Source organism: Xyrauchen texanus, chromosome 9, assembly GCF_025860055.1.
Source record: "Xyrauchen texanus isolate HMW12.3.18 chromosome 9, RBS_HiC_50CHRs, whole genome shotgun sequence".
Lineage (NCBI taxonomy): Eukaryota > Metazoa > Chordata > Actinopteri > Cypriniformes > Catostomidae > Xyrauchen > Xyrauchen texanus.
In genome coordinates this window covers 44,242,900-44,260,964 of record NC_068284.1, presented here as the reverse complement: position 1 = coordinate 44,260,964, position 18,065 = coordinate 44,242,900, and the positions used below count along the sequence as shown (strand labels likewise).

The window sequence follows — 18,065 nt, the reverse complement described above, 5'->3', positions numbered from 1 at the left end:
CATTCCATCAATAATGTTGACAACTCAAACTGAAGAACTAACAGTATTTTATTTATACAGGTGCTGAGTGTAAAAAAGAATTCTCTCTTCAGACTGGAGGATCTGTCACTATTCCATGTCACTATGACAGCAAATACACAAAACATAAGAAATACTGGTGCTATGATGCCAAAGCAGCATATAATTACTGCTCTATTCTGGCATATGCTAATGACACCAAGGGAAAGTTGTCAGTAATTGATCATCCTGATCAGAGTTTATTTACTGTGACTATGAGAGACCTGCAGAGTAAAGACACTGGATCTTACTGGTGTGCTGTGGAAATTGAGGGAATATTTAATATGGATGAGACAGAGCAGATTTATATGACAATCCAATCAGGTATGAGATTTGTTCCCCTTCTGTCGCTCTCTCCACGTTGTGTCGGAGAAGCGACACTAGGGGTCTCTCTTGAGCGCCGATATATGCCTCTGACTTATGAAAAAAGGCTAATGAGAAGTTGGCAGACGGTATTTGCATACCCCGGCCCCGGACATATGGGTATTTAAGCAGGGCGAATACGGGAGTTCATTCAGAAAATTTGAGCGCCTGAGACAGTCGACCCAGAGTCCAAGAAGTTAGCTCCGGAGGTGGTAAGACCGCTCCGTCCCCCGGTGGAGGGCCGGGTGGAGAATCCTATGTTTTTTCATTTGCCACACCCCCCAACAGGGGCTGTGGTACCCACATTCTCAATAAAAGAGCTATTTCCTTTGTCTCTGGGTCACCTGGCCCGCAAATGCCGTTCTCACGGCAATCTGCTTTCAGATCTCGACAGTCCCGGCACACTGGACAAGGTAGCCCCGCCCCAGAGTGTGATAAGCCAGTGTAATGGCGTCGACAACCCAGTGGACGATCCAGACTCGGTTACGCAATTCAGTTTGCCAGGCCTCCGCCCCCCTTCGTGGGCGTCCGTTTTTCCGCAGTACATGGCGAGCATGCCAGTTCCCTGCACACGGAGATCGCAAACCCTTTTACTCAAAGGCGCGATAGAGCCTGTCCCTCCAACCGAAATGAGGAAGGGTTTCTACAGCCCTTACTTCATTGTACCCAAGAAAGGCGGCGGCTTACGACCGATCTTGGACCTACGAGTTTTCAAACGGTCCTTGTTAAAACTCCCATTCAAAATGAGAAAGATTCTGGCTGGCGTTCGGCATCTAGATTGGTTCGCAGCGGTAGACCTGAGGGACGCGTACTTTCACGTCTCAATTTTGCCTCGACACCGACCCTTCCTACGGTTCGCGTTCGACGGCCGGGCGTATCAGTACAAAGTCCTCCCCTTCGGCCTGTCTCTGTCCCCTCGCGTCTTCACGAAAGTCGCAGAGGCAGCCCTTGCCCCGCTCCGAGTAGCCGGCATCCGCATACTCAACTACCTCGACGACCGGCTTATCCTGGCACACTCGCGAGAGTTACTATGCGCACACAGAGACCAGGTGCTCAGGCACCTCAGCCGTTTGGGGCTTCAGGTCAACTAGGAAAAGAGCAAGCTCACCCCGGTTCAGAGCATCTCTTTTCTCGGTTTGGAGTTAGACTCAGTCTCAATGTCAGCACGTCTCACCAACGAACGTGCTTAGTCAGTGCTGGAATGCATCGCTTCCTTCAAGCCAGGCGCATTGGTCCCTTTGAAACTTTTCCAAAGGCTCCTGGGAAATATGGCGTCCTCCGCGGCGGTCGCGCCGCTGGGGTTGATGCATATGAGACCACTTCAGCACTGGCTCCAGACTCGAGTCCCGAGACGAGCATGGCACCACGGCACGCACCAGGTAAAGATCACCCCCGCCTGCCTCCAGACACTCAGACCCTGGACAGACCTCTGCTTTTACGGGCAGGAGTCCCCTTGCAGCAGGTGTCCTGACGCGTCCTGGTCACGACCGACGGCTCCAGGTCAGGGTGGGGTGCCGTGTGCAACGGGCACGCAGCAGCGGGCCGGTGGAAAGGGGCCCCGCTGCGCTGGCACATCAACTGCCTGGAGTTGTTGACTGTCTTCTTTGCCCTCAGGTAGTTCCTCCCGTTAGTTTGGGACAAACATGTCCTAGTCAGGTCAGACAGCACCGCTGTGGTGGCGTACGCTCCCACCACATGTCACAACTCGCCCGCCGTCTCCTCCTGTGGAGTCAGCAGCGACTCAAGTCACTGCGTGCCACTCACATCCCCGGCAAGCTCAATGTCATAGTGGACGCGCTGTCACGACAACGCCTGCCCAGTGGAGAGTGGAGGCTTCACCCCCAGTCAGTCCAGCTGATTTGGGAACGGTTTGGCAAGGCCCAGGTAGACCTGTTTGCCTCCCAGGAAACCTCCCATTGCCCGCTCTGGTACGCTCTAACAGAGGCTCCCCTCGGGGCAGATGCACTGGCACACAGCTGGCCCACGGGGCTGCGCAAATACGCATTCCCCCCAGTGAGCCTTCTTGCACAGGTGCTGTGCAAGGTCAGGGAGGACGAGGAGCAAGTCATCTTAGTGGCCCCCTACTGGCCCACTCGGACTTGGGTCTCGGACCTCACGCTTCTCGCAACAGCTCCTCCCTGGCGAATCCCCTGAGAAAGGACCTCCTCTCTCAGGGACGGGGCACGCTCTGGCACCCGCACCCAGACCTCTGGAACCTCCACGTCTGGTCCCTGGACCGGGATGCGGAAGAGCTAGCCGGCTTACCGGCTACTGTTGTCGACACAATCAACCAAGCCAGAGCCCCTACCACCAGGCACCTTTACGCCCTAAAGTGGCGCCTGTTCACAAATTGGTGTTCTTCCCGAGCTGAAGACCCACAGAGGTGCGTGATTAGATCAGTGCTTCTGTTCCTACAGGAAAAGTTGGATGGGAGGCTGTCCCCTTCCACCCTCAAAGTGTATGTCGCCGCCATCGCGGCTCACCACGATACTGTAGATGGCAAGTCTCTGGGTAAGCACGACCTAATCATCAGGTTCCTGAGAGGCGCCCGGAGGTTAAATCCCTCCCGGCCAGGCCTAGTTCCCTCCTGGGATCTCTCAGTGGTCCTTACGGGCCTCCAGAGACCTCCCTTCGAGCCGCTTGAATCAGTTGGACTCAGGGCCCTCTCTCTTAAGACGGCCCTGCTGATCGCGCTCGCCTCCATCAAGAGGGTCGGGGACCTGCAAGCGTTCTCTGTCAGCGACACTTGCCTGGAGTTCGGTCCGGCAGACACGTTTGTGATCCTAAGACCGCGACCGGGCTATGTGCCCAAGGTTCCTACCACTCCCTTCAGAGATCAGGTAGTGAACCTGCAAGCGCTGCCCGGGAGGAGGCAGACCCAGCCCTTTCGTTGCTGTGTCCAGTACGTGCCTTGCGTATCTATTTGGACCGCACGCAGAGCACTAGACGTTCTGAGCAGCTCTTTGTCTGCTTTGTGGGACAGCAGAAAGGGAATGCTGTCTCCAAACAGAGGCTCGTCCACTGGGTTGTCGATGCCATTACACTGGCTTATCACACCCAGGCCGTGCCCCTCCCCTTGCGGGTCCGAGCACACTCAACTAGAAGTGTTGCATCCTCGTGGGCACTGGCCAGGGGCACCTCCCTAGCAGACATCTGTAGAGCCGCAGGGTGGGCAACACCCAACACCTTCGCGAGATTTTACAATCTCGGTCGGTCTCGTCTCGTGTTTTCTCAGGTCCGAGACCGTAGAATTCGGTAACACGCTGACGAACTGGCCGGGTGAATCGCTTGCGCCTAGCGCCCTTTTCCTAACAGCAAGGTAAGGTAGTGCGCCTTCTTCCCAGGGCACCCCACTTCTCGGGCCCCTGGTTGATTCCTCCCCAGCCCTTTGGGTCCGCGGTTCAGCGGAGGAACTCGCAGACCCAGTCCACTACGGGTACTCAATCTACCCTGTACTGGAATAGGTGCTCCACAGGTATTAGGCCTCCTACGCGGACTCCCCCTGTGTGTATTTCCACGGTACTGTCCCCTCACGAGCGGACCCCCGGGTCTCCCTTAGGCAGTTCCAGCTGCCTCGGTCGCCGTGCTGTAGTAACTCCCCCCTCTTCGAGGCTGGATCTACCACCGCGCCAAACTTCCCACATAGGCCCTAAGCTGGCCATGTGATGTGTTCACCACCTTTACCTCCCCTGCAGGGTAGGTGTGGTCTCCGCAGGGTCTTCTCCCCCTGAAAGAATAGGAAATTGGGTAAGACCCCCTTCCCTAATGCGTGTAAGGGCCCCGGCCGTGATTGCTCTATGCGAGAAACATAGAGAGAAAAGAGGCCCAGCCAGGCTGGCCCGTTCCCAGGTTGGCAAGCATCACCTTGTTCCCCTCTTAGGGTAACCAGAAGGATCCTGATGTCTCAATGGGGCATTGGAGAAGGGTACGTGCAGCCAGATACAGTTGGCGCGTTGGCATAGGAGGAACCCCTGTCCGCTTCTGTATCAGCAGCTCACGTACACGTCTCTGCGCATGGCATGATTAAAGTGGGACCCCTAGTGTCGCTTCTCCGACACAACGTGGAGAGAGCGACAGAAGGGAACGTCTAGGTTACGTATGTAACCTCAGTTCCCCGATGGAGGGAACGAGGCGTTGTGTCCTCCCCGCCATGACGCTGAACCGAGCCACTGTTGTGGCCGGACCATTTCGGCTCCTCAGAAAAATCCTGAATGAACTCCCGTATTCGCCCCGCTTAAATACCCATATGTCCGGGGGCGGGGTATGCGAATACCGTCTGCCAACTTCTCATTGGCCTTTTTTCATAAGTCAGAGGCATATATCGGCGCTCAAGAGAGACCCCTAGTGTCGCTTCTCCGACACAACGTCTCATTCCCTCCATCGGGGAACTGAGGTTACATACGTAACCTAGACGTTTCACAGCACTTTCCATAACCACGGCATACTGTTGTGACCAATGACATTTTAGGCATTATAAAGAAACAAATCCATGTTTTTTTGTTGTGACTGTGAGATCTATTAGATATTTTAAATAAAACTTTTATGTAACAAAAAATTTACATGAAAAGTCGCTAGTTTTAAGCACATGAAATGTCTTTGGCCGGTGCTGCCTCAGAGGTCTTGACCTTCTTTACTGCTAATTAAAATAATACAAGTGCCACTATAACACAATTTTGACCTTTTTTAAACCTGTCTGTGTGTTCAGTTCGTGATCTCTCTGTGGTGAGCAGCAGTGTATCTGGACAGGAAGGTGGTAATATCAGTGTCCAGTGTCTCTACAGTTCTGGATATAAGAGTAAATCGAAACAGTGGTGCAGATATAAAGACAAGAGATGTCACACATTGGGGAAGACTGACACATCCCAGAATCCATTAGTTCAGATCAGTGATGATGGGAGTAAATCCTTGACTGTGGTGATGACTGGACTGACAGAGAGTGATTCTGGCTGGTACTGGTGCTCTGTAGGAGATCTGCAGGTTCCTGTTCAACTCACTGTGACTGTGACTGAGACCAAACCAGGTAATACAGATGCAATCAATCAAAATCATAAAAATATTTTACTGTTAATAACTAAATATTAATAAGATATTCAAATTCTTTACTTTTTGTCCATTTCTATTTTGCTGCAGTTGTGACCACAGAAGCCGGATATAAGACAGAAATGTTAGTAACCCATTAACAACCTTTCCTAATTAATGAGAAAGTTCAACTTAAAATGAACATTCTGTAATTATTTTCTCCCCTTATGTCATTCAATGCGTGTATGCTTTTACTTTTTCCATGAAACACAAAAGGTGAACTTTGAAGAATGTTAACGTTGTTGTTTCCCACACAATGAAAGTTCATAGTGACCAAATCTGTCAAGCACAAACAGAGAAATAAACAAAAACAAAACATAGAAGTAGTCCATACGGCTTGTGTGCAATATTCCTAATCTTCTGAAGTCATTCAGTTTGTGTGTCAAACAGACAGTAATTATTTACTGATTCATTATACATTGTTTATTCCCCTCCACTGCAGAACTTAATCAAGTATGGGTACAGATTTGATATTGTGCATTTGGTCACAAGACACAAGAAGCTTTTGGTGTTAATTATTTTCAGCTATGGTGGAATAGAAGATTATCAGTGAATAGCAACTTTAGTTTTTATCTGTTCTTCACAAAAAGCTGTCATATGATTTGAGAAGACTTGGAATATTAAGTCACATCATATGGACTGCTTTTATGTTGTTGTTTTTCCCCCCATTTAGAGCTTTACAGATGTGGTCACTATTGACGTGGTAATTGTATAGAAAAATATTAGTGTGAATATTCTTTAAAAATTCTACTTTTGTGTTCCATAGATAAAATAACAGCATGTAGGTTTAGATCGTCATAAGGGTGATTACATAATTACTATTCTTCAGATATTTTATCAATGACTCTGTATACACTGGTAAGCCAAAATAATATGAGTATCTTCTTAATATGTTGTTGGTCATCCACGTGCTGCCAAAACAGCACCAACCTGCCGAGGCATGGACTCTACAAGACCCCTGAAGGACCGGCTTGACAATATAAATAATGGTTTAATAATAAACTTAAACAAAAAGAAACAAACAAAAACACATGCAGGGCAGCTTCCTGTAGTTCTCCCTCTCTCAAACTGCCACCTCCGGTCGCCTTTATCCCTCTCGGGCTTGATTTACTCGCCAGTTCTCTGATACGCCATAGCTTGGTACTCGACCACTCCTCCACCCTCTAGTGGACGACAGCCGTGCCTCCCCTGGCAGATCGTAGGCAGTCCTCTGGCCCCTGGCAGACGGAATGCCCCGCCACCTTTTCAGTGGACGGTAAGGGTCTCCCTTGCCCCTGGCAGTGGCCCTGACTGCTCCAGGTAGTCGGCTAGGAGCCCCTCCTCCCCTCGTGGTCAGGTAGTTCTCTCTCTCTCTCTCTCGAACTGCCACCTCTGGTGAACTTTATCGCTCTTGGGATTGATCAGCCTGATTAGGGGCGGGGTGTGCAGCATCATGGTTTGTGGTTTGTCACTCCTCGGACCACTGTCAGTAGGTAGTGACCGAGCTGACCGAGAGCACCCCACAAGCTTTTCCGTTTCAGAGATGCTCTGACCCAGTCATAACAATTTGGCCCATGTCAAAGTCACTCAAGTCTTTACTCCTGCCCATTTCTCCTGCATTCAACAAGTTGACTACGAGAACTGATTGTTCACTTACCATCAAATCTACCAAGACCTTGACATGTGGCCTTGTTAGGAGATGATCAACGCCATTCACTTCACCTGTGAGTATTCATAATATTTTGGCTCATCAATGTATATTGAAGTATCATGTAGAATAATTAATTCTGTTTCTGTCTGTTTTTCTGTGTTTTCTGTCTTTACTCTTTTTATTATTATTTTTGTATTAGTTTATTGTCAAATCAGTTGTGATGTAATCTTGATTCCTCTGAAAAGTTCATTTATTTCTGTTGTTCCTCTCTTGGCAGAAATGCAGCTCTGTCATCTAATACACCAATTTCCATTAACAACAATCAGACATCAATCAGTGAGAAGCAACAATATAACTATTTTAAGTATGATGTTTATTGCTTTAATTGATAGCTTAGGATACAATATATAGATATTAAAACATTTATCAAACTGATTAAAAATAAATTATTCACACAGTAATGGAGTACATTATGTGCAAGCTGTACTTTCTTATGGTTTTAAATTTAGCTTTGTGTTCATCTCTCAACTGTGTGCCTTTCCTTTTATTCTATTTTTACAGAATTGCAATATCTTAGTCATAGGGTTAAAATAGTTTAAAGCAACCAACAAACAACTTGCAATTTAAAGGTACCCAGGCAGCTCAAAGCAATTTTAAGCATTTAATTCGTGAAATTGTTTCTGTGACAAAGTAAATCAACCATACAAAACTCATTTTCAACAGGCATCAATACTGTAAAGTGTGTTAAAATCACCAGATGTAACGTAAGTGGAACAGATACCACATATATTCAATTAAGTTGCACCAGAATTGTGGAAATAATGTTTTTGTGATTGAGAGTTTAGTATTCACTACAGAAACAACAACAACAACAATTTGAAATAAATGGAAAGTTCCTCACAAAAGCGTACCAAACTACCATAGTTACGCTACTAAAACTGAGTATATAGAATTATCTTGTATCCTGTATATATGGAGTGGTGGTATAGTGGTCTAAAACCACAGTACTGGTAAACTGGTAATCAGAAGGTCATTGGTTCGATCCACACAGCCACCACCATTGTGTCCTTGAGCAAGGCTTAACTCCAGGTTGCTCGGGGATTGTCCCTGTAGTAAGTGCACTGTAAGTCAGCTTTGGATAAAAGCGTCTGATAAATGTAAATATACAATATAGATGTAATATAGATCCTGTAATAATTATTTATAGTTTTACTAAACATTTATATACATTTATGCATTTGGCAGACGCTTTTATCCAAAGTGACTTACAGTGCACTTATTACAGGGACAATCCCGAGCAACCTGGAGTTAACTGCCTTGCTCAAGGACACAATGGTGGTGGCTGTGAGGATCGAACCAGCGATCTTCTGATTAACAGTTATGTGCTTTAGCCCACTATGCCACCCCAAAATTAATGCTAAATGCAAATAAAAAATTATCCAAACTAAAGAATAAATTCAATTACATAAGCAGACATTTTATGTGATACAATAATGCTCTGTGCAGACAAATACTGTAAGGACTAAATTTTAATCAGATATAATGAGTTTAATACATATAATTATCTCAGTATGCTTTTGAAGTTTTTAGTAAGGTTACACTGTATACAGAAGTCCTGAACTGCACTGTAAAAAATTAATAATAATATATATATATATATATTTCCCGTTCTGTCGCTCTCTCCACGTTGTGTCGGAGAAGCGACACTAGGAGTCTCTCTTGAGCGCCGATATTCACCTCTGACCTATTGAAAAGGGCCAATGAGAGTAGGCAGTCAGTATTTGCAGTTTAGTCAGAAAATTTCTTCGGAGCCGATGGTCTGTCTGCAGTTTGCTGTGAGTTACACACCACTCAAACGTTCCTGTTTCCTCTGACGATCTGCATGCTGTTGGATCTTGATGGCGCATAACAGCGGCTTTCTCCTTCAAGCATTGCACAACGTGCATTGTTGCCCCTGAGCGCTCGACAGCGCAGACACACACACACACATTGTGTATTTTAAAGAGCAATTTCTATTAAAAGAGTAATTTCTCTAAAAGCACAAAACACAGCGGCGTTGAACATCTTTTTCAAGATGCCCTTCTGCCCCTGTGTTGTTCCTGGATCGTGATAGAGTGCTCTCCGCTTCAGACGGCCACAGGCGCTGTCTCGTGTGTTTGGGTCGCGATCACACCGAGGCGGCGTTTGTGGATAGCTCATGTTCTCACTGCGAGAACATGACCATGACCACGTTGCGGTTGCGGCTTGCTTTCAACAGAGAGCAAGCCACCCCAGCTGCACCCGCATTGCTCCTTCTTTCCACGGGATTGAGGATGATGCGGTTGGCGCTGAGGGCGATTTGAGGCGACAGCGGGTGCAGTTTCGCCGGGTAGCCCCCGCGAACCTCCCGTTCCCGACACGCTCGCTGGTCCCCGTCTACGCTTCGCGGCGATAGCGGCTTCGCCTCACGGCCCGGCTGTCTATCCTCCCAAGCCCGAAGCAGATGAGCTCGCCGCTGCATCGGAGAGTGTGATGTGTGATGCCGAGGACTCCCCTGGACTGCCGCCTTCGGGCCAGCAGGCCCAGGCTGAGACCGACGCTCAGATGTCTGACATGCTTTCCGGGCGCGCCGTGGCGTGGGGTTGGATTGGAACCCTCCATCCTCCCCACAGCCTTCACGGTTGGATGACTGGTTCCTGGGGGCAGCGCGCCGTTCGCGGCCTCGCATCCCCCGGTCCCGTTTTTCCGGAGATGCATGACGAGCTGGCGTCTACGTGGAGAGCCCGCTCTCCGCTCGTCTAGGTGCCACCCGCTCCACTCTCACCACCCTTGACAGCGGAGAGCGCCACGGATACGGGCGATTCCCCAGGTCGATAGGGCAGTTGCGTACCATCTATGCCCCAGTAGCCCTACCTCCTGGCGTGGCCGCCCGTACTCCCATCCAAGCCCTGTAGGACAACATCCTCGCTCAACGCGAAGGCCTACAGTGCGGCTGGACGCGCTGCCTCCGCCCTGCATGCGATGGCCCTCCTGCAAGTCCACCAGGCCAAAGCACTCAGAAGTATGCACGGGGTGGACCTGATCCTGATGTGCTGCAGGAACTGCGCTCAGCGACCGACCTCGCCCTGAGAGCGACGAAGGCCACAGCGCAGGCACTCGGACAGGCGATGGCCACCCTAGTGGTCCAGGAACGCCATCTCTGGCTCAATCTGGTTGAGATGCGTGAGGCTGACAAGAACCGCTTCCTGGACGCACCTGTCTCCCAGATTGGCCTTTTCTCTCACATCATGCCCTGCCGCACACCTGCCGCTCACGGGCCCTGCCCGTCTGCTCGCCGAGGGCGTCCCCCTGCGGCGAAGAAACCAGCTCCAGCTCTGCCCCAACCCGGGCCCAGCTCTCAGCCCCAGCGTCGAGCACCTCGCAGGCGGCGTACGCCCGTCTCACGAACCCCCTCTAGGACCCGGAAGGCTCCCAAGCGTTCCTGAGACAGTCGACCCAGAGCCGAAGACGTTAGCTCCGGAGGTGGTAAGACCGCTCCGTCCCCGGTGGAGGGCCGGGTGGAGAATCCTTTGTTTTTCATTTGCCACACCCCTGACAGGAGCTGTGGTACACACATTCTCAATAAAAGAGCTATTTCCTTTGCCTCTGGGTCACCTGGCCCGCAAATGCCGTTCTCACGGCAATGTGCTTTCAGATTACGACAGTCCCGGTACACCGGACGCGGCGATCCGCCTTCCGCCTGCCAGCGACTGTCCCCGGCCGGCCGGTTCAGACGAGTCCAGAAGACGCCAACATCAGACCTCCTTCTCAGTCACGAACCCGCCCCTGCCGGGCGCGCGGAGCAATGTAAGTGCTTTGAGTCTATTCTCAGCACCTCAGACTCAGGCCGCAACGAAGCCGCCCGACGCTGCATTACCTGTTCCGCCCGCTGCGAGGCCCCGCCAGGTACGTCCAAAATACTCGTCCCTTTGGTGCCCCTAAGCGCAGAGCTGGGAAGCGTGGCTTTCAGCTTCCCAACGCATCACGCTGGCTGCACGGACCATTCAACTTCGATTACGCAATTCAGTTTGCCCGGCTCCGCCCCCTTCAGGAGCGTCCGCTTTCCGCAGTACACGGCGAGCATGCCAGTTCCCTGCGCACGGAAATCGCGACCCTTTTAGCCAAGAGCGCGGTAGAGCCCGTTCCTCCAACCGAAATGAGGAAGGGTTTCTACAGCCCTTACTTCATTGTACCCAAGAAAGGCGGCGACTTACGACCAATCCTGGACCTCGCGAGTTTTCAATCGGGCCTTGTTAAAACTCCCAATCAAGATGCTCACGAATATTCTGGCTGGTGTTCAGCATCTAGATTGGTTCGCAGCATTAGACCTGAAGGATGCGTACTTCCACGTCTCAATTCTGCCCACGACACCGACCCGTCTGGCGGTTCGCGTTCGACGGCCAGGCGTTTCAGTACAAAGTCCTCCCCTTCGGCCTGTCTCTGTCCCCTTGCGTCTTCATGAAGGTCGCAGAGGCGGCCCTTGCCCAGCTACGAGTAGCCGGCATCTGCATTCTCAACTACCTCGACGACTGGCTTATCCTAGCACACTCTCGAGAGTTACTATGCGCACACAGAGACCAGGTGCTCCGGCAACTCAGCCGCTTGGGGCTTCAGGTCAACTGGGAAAAGAGCAAGCTCACTCCGGTTCAGAGCATCTCTTTTCTCGGGTTGGGGTTAGACTCAGTCTCAATGACAGCACGTCTCACGAGCGGCGTGCTCAGTCGGTGCTGGACTGCCTCGTTTCCTTCAAGCCAGGCACAGTGGTCCCTCTAAAACTTTTCCAGAGGCTCCTGGGGCATATGGCGTCCTCCGCGGCGGTCGCGCCGCTGGGGTTGATGCATATGAGACCACTCCAGCACTGGCTCCAGACTTCGAGTCCCGAGACAAGCATGGCACCACGGCACGCATCGGGTAAGGATCACCCCGCCTGCCTCAAAACACTCCGACCCTGGACAGACCTCAGCTTTTTTCGGGCAGGAGTGCCCCTGCAGCAGGTGTCCCAACACGTTCTGGTCACAACCGACGCCTCCCGGTCCGGGTGGCCACTCACATCCCGGCAAGCTCAGCGTCATAGCGGACGTGCTATCACGACAACGCCTGCCCGGCGGGAGTGGAGGCTTCACCCCAGTCGGTCCAGCTGATTTGGGAACGGTTTGGCAAGGCCCAGGTAGACCTGTTTGCCTCCCAGGGAACCTCCCACTGCCCAATCTGGTGCGCCCTAACAGAGGCTCCCCTCGGGACAGGCAGCTGGCACACAACTGGCCCTCGGGGCTGCGCAAGTACGCATTTCCCCAGTGAGCCTTCTTGCACCGGTGCTGTGCAAGGTCAGGGAGAACGAGGAGCAAGTCACGTTAGTGGCCCCCTACTGGCCCACTCGGACTTGGTTCTCGGAACTCAGGCTTCTTGCGACAGCTCCTCCCTGGCGAATTCCCTGAGAAAGGACCTCCTCTCTCAGGGACGGGGCACGCTCTGGCACCCGCGCCCAGACCTCTGGAACCTCCACGTCTGGTCCCTGGGCCGGGATCGCGGAAGAGCTAGCCAGCTTACTGGCGACCGTTGTGAATACTGATCAACCAAGCCAGAGCCCCTCTACCAGGCACCTTTACACCCTAAAGTGGCGTTTGTTCACAGATTGGTGTTCTTCCGAACTGAAGACCCGCAGAGATGCTGCGATCGGGTCAGTGCTCCTGTTCCTACAGGAGAGGCTGGACAGGAGGCCGTGCCGTCCACCCTCAAGGTGTATGTTGCCGCCATTGCCGCCCACCACGATCCTGTAGGCGGCAAGTCTTTGGGTAAGCACGACCTGATCCTCAGGTTCCTGAGAGCGCCGGAGGTTGAATCCCTCCCGGCCAGGCCTAGTTCCCTCCTGGGATCTCTCGGTAGTCTTGGCAGGACTCCAGAGACCTCCCTTCGAGCCGCTTGAATCAATTGGACTCAGGACCCTCTCTCTTAAGATGGCCCTGCTGATCGTGCTCGCCTCTATCCAGAGGGTCGGGGACCTGCAAGCGTTCTCTGTCAGCGACACTTGAATGGAGTTCGGTCCGGCAGATACGTCTGTGATCCTAAGACCGCGACCGGGCTATGTGCCCAAGGTTCCTACCACACCCTTCCGAGATCAGGTAGTGAACCTGCAAGCACTGCCCGGGAGGAGGCAGACCCAGCCCTTTCGTTGCTATGTCCAGTGCGTGCCCTGCGCATTTACCTGGACCGCACACAGAGCACTAGGCGCTCTGAGCAGCTCTTTGTCTGCTTTGGGGGATGGCAGAAAGGGAATGCCGTCTCCAAACAGAGGCTCGCCCACTGGGTTGTCGACGCCATCAAACTGGCTTATCACACCCAGGCCGTGCCTCTACCCTTGCGGGTCCGAGCTCACTCAACAAGGGGTGTTGCGTCCTCGTGGGCACTGGCCAAGGGCACCTCCTAGCAGACATCTGTAGAGCCGCGGGTTGGGCAACACCCAACACCTTCGCGAGGTTTTACAACCTCCGCGTTGAGTTGGTTGCGTCTCGTGTTTTGTTAGGTCGAGCCCGTAGAACTTCGGTAACACGTATACCGACCGGCCGGGTGGATGGCTTGCGCCCAGCGCCCTTTTCCTGACGTCAAGGTAAAGTAGTGCGCCTTCTTCCCAGGGCGCCCCACTCCGAGTTGGGACCCTGGTCGATTCCTCCCCAGCCCTCCGGGTCCGCGGTTCAGCGGAGGAACTCGCCGACCCAAGCCACTGCGGGTACCCTGATGGCTACCCTGTACTGGTATAGGTGCTCCACAGGTAAGGCCTCCAGCTCGGACTCCCCTGTGTGTAATTCCACGGTTCTGTCCCTTACGAGCGGACCCCGTGTCTCCCTTAGGCAGTTACAGCTGCCCGGTCGCCGTGCTGTAGCAACTCCCCCTTTCTAGGCTGGATCTACCACCGCACCATACTTTCCACACGAGCCCTAAGGCGGCCGTGTGGCGTGTCTACCACTTTTCCTCCCCAAGAAAAAGGGCAGGTGTGGTCTCCGCAGGGTCTGGGTAAGACCCCTTCCCTATATGCGTGTAAGGGCCCCGGCGTGATTGCTCTATGCGAGAAACATAGAGAGAAAGAGGCCCAGCCAGGCTGGCCCGTTCCCATGTTGGCAAACATCGTCTTGTTCCCTCCCAGGGTAACTAGAAGGATTCCGATGTTCTTATGGGGCATTGGGGAAGAGTGCGTGCAGCCAGGTACAGGCGATGCGCGGCACTGGATGAAATCCCTGCCCGCCTCTGTATCGGCGGTTCACGTACACGGTTCAGCGCATGGCAAGATTGGAATGGGTCCCCTAGTGTCGCTTCTCCGACACAACGTGGAGAGAGCGACAGAAGAGGAACATTTGGTTACATATGTAACCTCCGTTCCCGAGGGAGGGAACGACACGTTGTGTCTTTCCTCCGCCATGTCGTTGAACCGAGCCACTGTTGTGGCCGCACCATTTCCGGCTCCTCAGAAAAATCCTGACTAAACTTCCGTATTTGCCCCGCTTAAATACCCGTATCGCGGGGGTGGGGTATGCAAATACTGACTGCCAACTCTCATTGGCCCTTTTCAATAGGTCAGAGGTGAATATCGGGCTCAAGAGAGACCCCTAGTGTCGCTTCTCCGACACAACGTGTCGTTCCCTCCCTCGAGGAGCGGAGGTTACATACGTAACCAAACGATATATATATATATTAATGTGTGTATTGTTTGTGTCTTAGTACCTTCCTGAGCATATTTTATTTTCTCTCTAAACATTTCTCATGTGTTTGACTGAAAAAAGAACAAAACAATTGAGAGAAAAAAATTCAACCATACAAAACACATTTTTATTTTATTGTGGAACATAGGCTCACTAAGAATTAAGGCACTAAGACACCTAAAACAAATTCTCCTAGTGATTTTTTCTTCTTCTTCCACAGTGCAGTTCAGTGCCAAACTAATAGAAGCATTTCTTTCTAGCGTTCCTTTTTACAGGCAGTATGGATATCTGGTGGTGTGGCTTCCAGCAGTCGTACTGTTGCTGTTGCTGGTGATTGTGGCTGCCATTGCAACTGTAATACTGAAAAAGAAGCACAGTCAGTAATAATAACCTTTTTTATATATATATATATATATATATTCTTAAATTCCATCAATTTCAGTTTTAGATCTTTCATGTGTTAAAAAAGTATTGGGATGCATAATCTGTCGCATTTGATAGCATCACTACTTTCTAACATATTTTTTTCTCTCACTATCAGATCAAAATAATACCCAAGTTGGAGATAATAAAGCCAATGTCACAGTAAGTCAGACTATTTTCTCTGGAGAGAAAAATTATCCGGAAGTGACGAAAGTGTCCAAAAATATTTTGTCACCACCTGCTGGCTACAAACTTTAATGTCACAGGTATAAATAAATAATAATAATAATAATAACACCTAAGAACCATAAATAAGAAACTGGCTTCTGCTTATTGAGAAACAAAACTGTTACTGCAAGGATCGATTATTCAGAAATAATACAAACAGATCCAAGGTTTGACTCAAATTTAAACTCAAATTTAACAAAAGAGGCAGCGGGAAAAATCAAAGAACAGATACATTGTTTAACAGAAATATTCAAACACAAGTCACAAATAAAGTCACTCAAAAACTAATAATAATTTCCATTGAGTCCACACAATTAGTTCTCTGATAAACCGTCCAAAAACATAAAAATAAATAAAAATAAAAACACTCAGTCACCCAATAAAATAAATAAATACAATTCCAAGAAAGAGAGGTTTCTTTGACTGGCAGCAGACCAACACAAACAGGTAAATCCTCCAGTCTCATTTGATTTTTGCCACCCCCAAATTGGCTGTCCCATTGTCCGTCTAATCTAAAGACACAAGTGCGTTTCAAAATAAGAGTCTCCATTAATAAAAAACAGGTTTCCTTATGAAGGTCCAAATAAATGAACTCATAAGTACTACGTATATTAAATTAATTTCAGCTCAATACACTCAATGTTTCACTTGTAAAGTATTTTAATAAAATTTTTGGAACAGATTTGGACACAAATATTACCTTATGTACATACCACAATCCAAATACATCAGATACCTAACCCCCTTTTTGCGTGCGCGTGTGTGTGTGTGTGTGTGTGTGTGTGAGTGTGTGTGTGTGTGTGTGCGTGTGTGTGCGTGTGTGTGCGTGTGTGTGAGGTGTGTGTGTGTGTGTGTGTGTTTGTGTTTATAATGCCCTAATGTGTGGCAGTGTCACAATGCTAGCTAGAGATCTGCATGCCCCTTTAAATAGAAGATGTTGGAATCGTTCTTTGGGATCCCTCACAAATATTGCCAGATAATTAAATATCTATATTCCTAATAAATAATTAATCAGAAATATATATATTTGTTTTTATTATGTATTAATTGCTTTGTCTATGTGTGAAATACAGGTGTCCTCTTCCCAGATAGATCCAGAGGTATGCAGCCCTATAAATGATGAAAATCCAAATGTAAGTTGACCAGATATTTGTACCCCGTGTTGTCTCACAAATATGATTAAAACAGAGAAAGATTTAATAAGTAACCAGATATGGTTAATTACAGATTTCATCTTCACCGAAGCCCAGTGCAGAAATAATATACAGCACTATTACAAATGCTGTTAAGCAGAGTAAATCAGTAAGTTTTACAGAAACAATGAACAGTTTTATTTGTTATTTTAATTCTGTTAGCTCTGTATTTAAAGGAATATTTCCCCAAATATGAAAATTCTCTCATCATTTACTCTTTCTTATGGCATCCCAGAGTCTATGACTTTCTTTCTTCAGCAGAACACAAATGATGATTTTTAGAAGAATTGTTCAGCTCTGGTGGTCCATACAATGCAAGTGAATGGGTGCCAACATTTTGAAGCTCCAAAAATCACAGACGTCTGCTAAAAGTAATCCATATAACTCCAGTGGTTAAATCCATGTCTTCAGATGTGATTTGATAGGTGTGGGTGAGAAACATCAATATATTAGTATATTTACATAATAAATGTGCATCCTTGCTCAGTCAGCCTCCACTATAACTTTAACATTCTTCTTCTTGTGTTTTTGATGATTCACGTTGTTCATGCATGCGCACCCTACTGGGGAGGGAGAAGAATGTCTAGCAACAATTTACTTAAATATTGATCTGTTTCTTACCCACACCTATCAAATCGCATCTGAAGATTTAACCACTGGAATCATATGGATTACTTATGCTTTTTGGAGTTTTGGCACCCATTCACAAGTATTGTCTGGACCTACAGAGCTGAGATATTCCTCTAAAAATCGAAATATGTGTTCCGCAGAAGACAGAAAGTCATACACATCTGGGATGGCATGAGGGTGAGTAAATGATGAGAGCATTTTCTTTTTTGGGTGAACTATCCTTTGAAATGTTTTAATACTTCCAGCACTGTCCAGAAGAAGGCACAATCTACAGCATGTTGCCACAACAACAGTGACTTGTGATAGAACACAGGAACAGCCTCATCCTCAGGGAGGCACTCAGTGTTTTGCCCAGGAGACTAAATCAAGATGAGGACAGTCATCACAAAAACTCTTTTTATTTTTATTCTTTTGCTCATATTACACATTTCAGCTAACAGCTCATCTGCTTATCTTAAAAATTAGGCTATTAACATCATCTTCAATTTATATTCTATTCTATTATTTTATGTCTACCACAAACATTATACCACACATACAAACACTGAATGGACTCATGCAGTTAACATGTTTGCTTGATTTTCATTTGCTTATTTCAATATAGTGTATGAATTTTAGTGTATCTATTTTTCTTTTTTAATGAGTGAGGAGTATTGTTACACATTTTGTTTCAATATGTGTAACTCAGTATTTTTATGCAAAATGTGTTTAAACTTTGATATAATATTCCCATATTTGTCTGCCAAGTAAATA

General features: G+C 48.9%; 1 protein-coding gene across 1 annotated transcript; it reads left to right on the top strand.

Moving 5' to 3' along the window:
* Positions 1-272: 272 nt before the first annotated feature.
* Positions 273-18,065, top strand: LOC127649744 (CMRF35-like molecule 5). The gene is made up of 9 exons (XM_052134970.1): positions 273-381; positions 5,126-5,440; positions 5,551-5,584; positions 7,407-7,493; positions 15,099-15,214; positions 15,380-15,423; positions 16,563-16,622; positions 16,717-16,791; positions 17,558-18,065. Exons 1-9 carry the CDS (start codon positions 273-275, stop codon positions 17,606-17,608), a joined length of 891 nt encoding a protein of 296 aa, XP_051990930.1. The 3' UTR covers positions 17,609-18,065.

Excerpts from the sequence above, each read along its gene's own strand:
- LOC127649744 (XM_052134970.1), top strand. The coding sequence starts at position 273 with ATGAGAGACCTGCAGAGTAAAGACACTGGATCTTACTGGTGTGCTGTG. Across the intron at positions 5,585-7,406 it reads GCCGGATATAAGACAGAAAT|AAATGCAGCTCTGTCATCTA; the intron begins GTTAGTAACCCA and ends CTCTCTTGGCAG. Across the intron at positions 16,792-17,557 it reads CTGTTAAGCAGAGTAAATCA|CACTGTCCAGAAGAAGGCAC; the intron begins GTAAGTTTTACA and ends TAATACTTCCAG.